Genomic DNA, 6218 nt, shown 5'->3' with positions numbered 1-6218 from the left:
CATACTCAATACAACTTCCTTTTATTTATTTATTTATTTATTTATTTATTTATTTATTTATTTATTGAATGATTGCCTTTGCCAGTTTGATTCACTTTACTGCTATCTTTCTACCCCCACCAGAAATATAAGATCCCTCAGCACACTTTCAGCCCCCCACCCGAGCTGATCCACACAGCGTCTTTGCTCCCTTGGTTTTTAGCCCCCACGGTGCGCGAGTTGGCAGGAGAGAGACAGCAGCCAGTAGGAGGCGAGCCAGTCCTGCCAACAAGTGTCGCCGCCCCACTGAGTGGCTGGCCCCGACATCAGGTTCTGTGCAGCAACGCCGCACAGAGAGGACAATGGGACACGGGAACAGTAAGGAGGAKGGTGCAGATCTGAGTTAAACAATCACACACATAAGCACTGGGCTGTGTTACCTGGCACCTTGCTGCTTCTCTAACTTTCCCCTGCACCCACATGAACTGCACACTTACACGTACAAATGTAGGGACTAGCATTAGAATAAAGGGACATCATGCAGTTATCGTATGCTGAGGATTCAAGTTGTAGCAATTTTAGTCTAAGCTTGAAAATAACGTTACGCACATCTGATCTGTTTGTGCTTTGAGTATGTGTCGTGAATCACCGTCAGCTACTACCACGACAGATTTTAGCTTAATATCAGTAAAATTCACTATTTTATCTATGCTAGGATAGTTTGAGAGATTAAATTGGATTAATCAGTTGTACATGACTGCGTTCTGACAGTTTTATTAAAATTCTCAGTTCATGACACAATACAGACAAACATACTGGCAAAAACATTATTACTGAAGACAAAAAAGCAATAATAATGTATGTAGTTTTACCTGTGCAGATGAAAAATTTTGACTCTCCAACACTTAACTCCACTTTGTTCAACGATATAGACACCTGCAGGGCAGCTATAAAAGAAGCAAGAGAGAAACATTAGTTACAACAAGTAGGAGTGTTTCTCAGAAATAAACAGACTAAAAAAATATATTTTTTTTCTTTTCAGACTTCTGTTTCTCATTGGTAAATCTTTATTTTCTCCAACAAGCACCACTTTGCATAAAAAGGAAGTTTATGAAAAAAAAAGGCAATATAAAAAACCCTATTGCAAGTCTTTTGCACACAGTTGCCCAGAATAGTTTGGTTTTAACCAAAGTCGAACAGCTTTCAGAATTCCTCAGAACAACAGAGCTTTCCTTCCATCCGAAGCGTTCAGAACCAGGTTATAGTTTCCATTAGACATGTGGTTGTTTGGCGACAAGCTTGTCAGTCAAATTGTTACAACACAAACAGGATCCTTCCTGGTTGCTGTAATGCTGTTTGCGGTTATCACCAACAACAATTGTACAACAGCAGGGAGGAAATTTCCAAAGCTGAAAAAGAGAGAGTGCCAGAAAATGGTTCTGGTGTCTTTATTTTCAATCATTTTCRGATTGTCAATTTCAAATCAGGAATAGACTTTCTGTTGGTGGTATGCATTGGATTCTAACAGAATGAGCCCAATGATTTCACAGCATTAAACCAAAAATGTAAAAATATGCCACATGAACAATTTTTTTCTTTAACTGCTTTTGCTGCCTAAATTATATTATACAGTGCTTAACGATTACTCATTTATAGGTATAACAGTATATTATTAAACATACTATCTATGTCCACTTATTCACATTTTGATGCACAGAAGAAAATAGGGGGACTGACTTCAATGAAATTCTGATTTTTATTAAATATTTTTTAATTATAAAACCTAATATTTAGAATTTAGTCTGAAATGTTTTAAAGACTGGTTAAAAATTGCCATAAGAAAGCAAAAAATATATGTTTTTTCCTCATATTGATAATTTGAGTCCCTACACAATTAAAGAAAAAAACTACAAATGGCTGCCAACTAACGCTTGTTTGTTTATCTACAAAAACAGCTAAAGTGATTAAAACCAGATTAACAATAGCATCTACAGAAAAGCTATTCAAAATCCATTGTTATGTAATGGTAAGTATTTTAAGCTCCGATTTGTTGCTTAAAGTACGCACATTTTTAAATTTTGTTTACATTGAATTTGCACCCACATTTCAGAATCCCTGTATCTGAAAACTACTGTAAGCTCCATCAAACTGCACCATTTTAAGCTCAGGATGGACTTTTTAAAATCTGAATTATAGTTTGGAATGAGTAACTTTAATCCTAAATATTGAGAATGAAGGAAATCTAAATTAGATGTAGTTATTGCTGCTTTATTTTTGTTTTATTACATATTTCTAAAGTAATTGTGCTCATCTTACTAATTTCTACTCTTCAGCTCTTTGTAAAAAAAAAACAATAGGGCTTGACAAGCCAATGTTACCTAATTAGCTAGGTTATTAAGTTATTTAGTCTACAGTGTAGTCTGTTTAAATTTTACCTACTAACATGCTAACTCTTGTAGCTTTTTTCCAATATTTGCATTTAAAAAGCTTTATCCTGAAAAGGAGAGCTGTTGCTCCTCTGGTGGACAAACTATAACTAACTGGGTAATTTGTTGAATAAACCAACAATTTTTTAATGAGCATATAATTTGGGGGAATCCTCTGAATGATGGCTCGGGGGGAACAGGTAGGAGCAACGATGTGCTACTGGTGCCCCATGTGAGGAGGGCATAAAACAACAAAAACTCTGTCTGGCAACTTATTAAAAGGCATTTCACTTGTAGGAACAATATGATGGAAAAAATCAGTGTTTTTGCCTCTGTGACTTTTCAAAACCTTCATATACCTTGAAACTGGTAACCAGACTATGCCTAGTTAGGGGACATGTATTCGCTTCAGTGGTGCTATAAAAATGTGAAGAAAAACACTGCAGTGAAGGTGGCAGTGGGACAAACCTTGCAAAGTCAAGCTATAATCAAAGGCCATTTGTCTGCACCTATTGTGGCCAATATAATGACCCACAATAGGTGTTCCAATGAAGGTTTTAAAGGTGGCTGTGTGAAAAGGAGTTTGACAGCAGCCGTATCTCACATGCATTTATTTAAAAAAAAGTGGGGGGAATGAACACATTGCAGCTGAGTTGTAGACAGAGAGACCCTGAAATGCAGCAGACAATGTGTCTAGATGTTGAATGTGATGAGTAATGATTGGCAGCTCGGCAGGGAGAAGGTCATTCCTGGGCCACAGGCTCCTGACGCAGCGGTAGTCGCACCACATCACGGATATTTGATGAGCCAGTCGTATCTTAGCTCGCCATCTTTACCCGTTGGAGCTGGTTAGGACCAACACACACAGACACACACACACACACACACAGACTGGCTGAATATTAATAGCCCCCTAATGGATGGTAATACGCTCTACAACACTGTAAACCAGCTCAGGGCGCCTGTCAATATTCAAGGAAATGATGAAATCATTAGCCGCTGCTCCTCGAGGGAGAATGTCTGCAGCCTGCGGCAGCATCACACTCGAGCTGCTCTCCAGCAAATCAGTGGCAGCAGTCTGTCGTGACCCCCAGTTGCCTACAGATGGCAGGATGGGGGACAGCCATACATACATCTAAGATACAGGAGCTGATGTAGCAACACATCTGGTCATCTCTCATCACTAGAACTGGTGAGTAGCATCACTCAGACTGAGGCTGGTAATGCACACATTTATGTTTCTAATACATAACATTATGAATTATGAATCCAAATGTGCCACACATTTAGTAACAATGAATGTGCTCGTGAATGTTAGCAAAATATCACATAAACAACTGGACCAATTTTAAAGAAACTCTCAGGAAGTAATCACTGGGTGAACCTGTACGACTGATTCACTTTTAGAGTCAATCCATGATGGCCGCCACAGCGAATCAACATCAACCGACACATAAAATAAATGACTGTAACTTAGCCAGTTTTACAGATATTGAGCTAAAATTTGATGTGGTGGTAGCTGAGAGTCATTGACAACACAGTCTTTGAGCGTGACTGTGATATTCCACGCAATTGTGAAGGTTTGACTAAAACGTTTACTCTGGCATTCTCATGAGAACTTGCTCAAACTCTGGCAGGGAAGACAGAAAATTAAATTCCTCCAAAGAATGCTAAGCCTTTAATTCTCATTAGCTGCGTTTCCATTGCAAATGTGCGCAAAACTTTGTCGATATTCTGTTAATGTCGAAAAAACACAGTTTTGCAATGTGGTGTTTCCATTGAGTAAGAAATGCTATTAAAGTCACGCGTGAATATGTTTGTTCTCGCAATAAGTCATTTCAAACATGGCGTTGATGGATGTAAACACATAGCATGTTGCTACCGCGACACTAGCGCTCATCATCAGAGGAGACGTCGGCGTCTTTTATCGAGGCTTTCCAGCGACAATTCCCTACTTGGGAGTGGCTACGTATGCTGTGTTTTGGGGAAAATGTAGTCGGTGAGTTTACTACTTTATACTACTTATGTGATATTACTACTATTTCTACTTCCTGTTATCTTCTTCGTCATCTTCTTTTTTGCCAGTAGAAACAGCCAGTTGTTGATCACGTGACTCCCATGATGCGAAAAAAGTGTTTCCATTGCAGTTTTACGAAAAACACCAATTTCGATATGGCCGAAAAACCACCTCATCCTAGCACAAAAACATTTTGTCGAAAAACATAATTTTTTTCTAATTTGACGTGTTTCCATTGAGCAAATTTATTTTCRAAATTCTAATTKGCACRTTTTCATGGTCAATGGAAACACAGCTATTGACACCGATTCAGTCAACCACATTTTTACATTTTTTTATGTCATTTACCATTCAAACAAATGTATCAGCTTCTCAAATAACAATTTATTAGACTACTGTCCAGCAAAAGAACATAAAATTGAGATATTTTCTTTATGAGTATTTGACTTTTTCCTTTTAATATGCTCATACTCTGCTAAATTAGATGGAAGTGTAGAAGTAACACCCAATTCCTGTTCACTGAGAGGCTCATACATTGTTTCAGATTCATTCAAATGCTGTTCTCAGGCTGATTAATCATGTCTATTTAACCCTGTGCCCTTCCCCAGTGCCTGTGTCTAACTTAAGGCACATTCCAATCAGCCCTTCAAGTACTTTAAAGGTTTTCAATTATTAATTGATTCCACACCGTTCACAGTGTGTGTGATTGATCGCGTAATAAGTCGCTAGCAAAAACCGGCAGGTGGAAGAAAAATGGCTCGAACCTTTTTTTTCCTTCTGTTCTACAGTCATCAGTGTGAATAATAGAAAATCTGCTCAAGCTGGAAAGTATGAGTTTGGTTGGCATTTATCTTATTTTTTTCCAAAGTCGAAACGCACATCACAATATCTTCGCTGCAAATGTGCCCTGGCATTTTAATGAGACTGCTGACTGGATTTGAAAAATGACCACAAAAGAATTTGTTTAGTCTTGCTGGGAGGAGACGACACGAGACACGCTAACTGTGTCAGTTTTCAAGCTTTGGTTTTTATGTTCAATTTGCCTTTTTTTTTTTTTTTTTTGTAGGTGCGCAGGTCAATATGTTATGAGCCTGGTAACAATTATCAGTTCCAATTATTATCTCTTTTGAGAAGCATTGGAGACAGGCAAAATAAGACAACAAACAAAACCATTGATTACCATTTGTAAAGTGTCAGAGAGGGTCGATAATCTACCTTACCTCAGCTTCCCTAACAACAGGGAGACAGAAATGGTTTCAGCATCAGAAAAATCCCATTGGGGAGTAAGACGAGCGGGATTCTCACCTCAAAGTTGCCTATTAAAATCTTTCAATAGGTTTCGTGCTGATAAACGTTAAATAAAGGTATGTGCTCCAGTTAACTTATAACCATCTCTGACCCACATGTTGGCCTTGACATGTTATTTCTCTATTCTGTGAAAATTTGCTGTTTGTGACGTAAAAACATCTAATGATCTAAACAGTTATACAGTATATGTTGACTATATTTTTCACTTAAGCAACGTCGTCATTTTTTCTACTGACACATTGCATTTTTAGGGTGACGATGATGATGATTAAGATGAGGTTACAGTCGACACAAAAACAAAGAGATGAGGCTAAAAAGATGCACTGGTTGACAATAAATTTAATTTTGTATTAGTTTCTACTGTATGTTCTGCCAAATGTACAGATTAAAATGATCAAACGGGATGTTTAGAAAATTAGCACTGAAGCTATTGTCATATATAGAAAATTTATATATTACATTATTAAGTAATACTACTAATGTATAAC

At 37.6% G+C, this 6218-nt stretch overlaps 1 protein-coding gene across 1 annotated transcript in view; it reads right to left on the bottom strand.

The window, feature by feature from the left end:
• Nucleotides 1-6218, bottom strand: part of ncam2 (neural cell adhesion molecule 2) — a gene marked incomplete in the record, with an annotated part of 567846 nt that overhangs the window by 197077 nt on the left and 364551 nt on the right. The window contains 1 exon segment of the mRNA XM_014017495.1: nt 852-926. Coding sequence (XP_013872949.1) covers nt 852-926 — 75 coding nt within the window.

The sequence above is a fragment of the Austrofundulus limnaeus genome, unplaced genomic scaffold (assembly GCF_001266775.1).
Source record: "Austrofundulus limnaeus strain Quisiro unplaced genomic scaffold, Austrofundulus_limnaeus-1.0 Scaffold170, whole genome shotgun sequence".
Classification (NCBI taxonomy): Eukaryota; Metazoa; Chordata; class Actinopteri; order Cyprinodontiformes; family Rivulidae; genus Austrofundulus; species Austrofundulus limnaeus.
The sequence above is the reverse complement of the archived record's forward strand: the minus strand, read 5'-3'. Positions and strand labels throughout refer to the sequence as shown.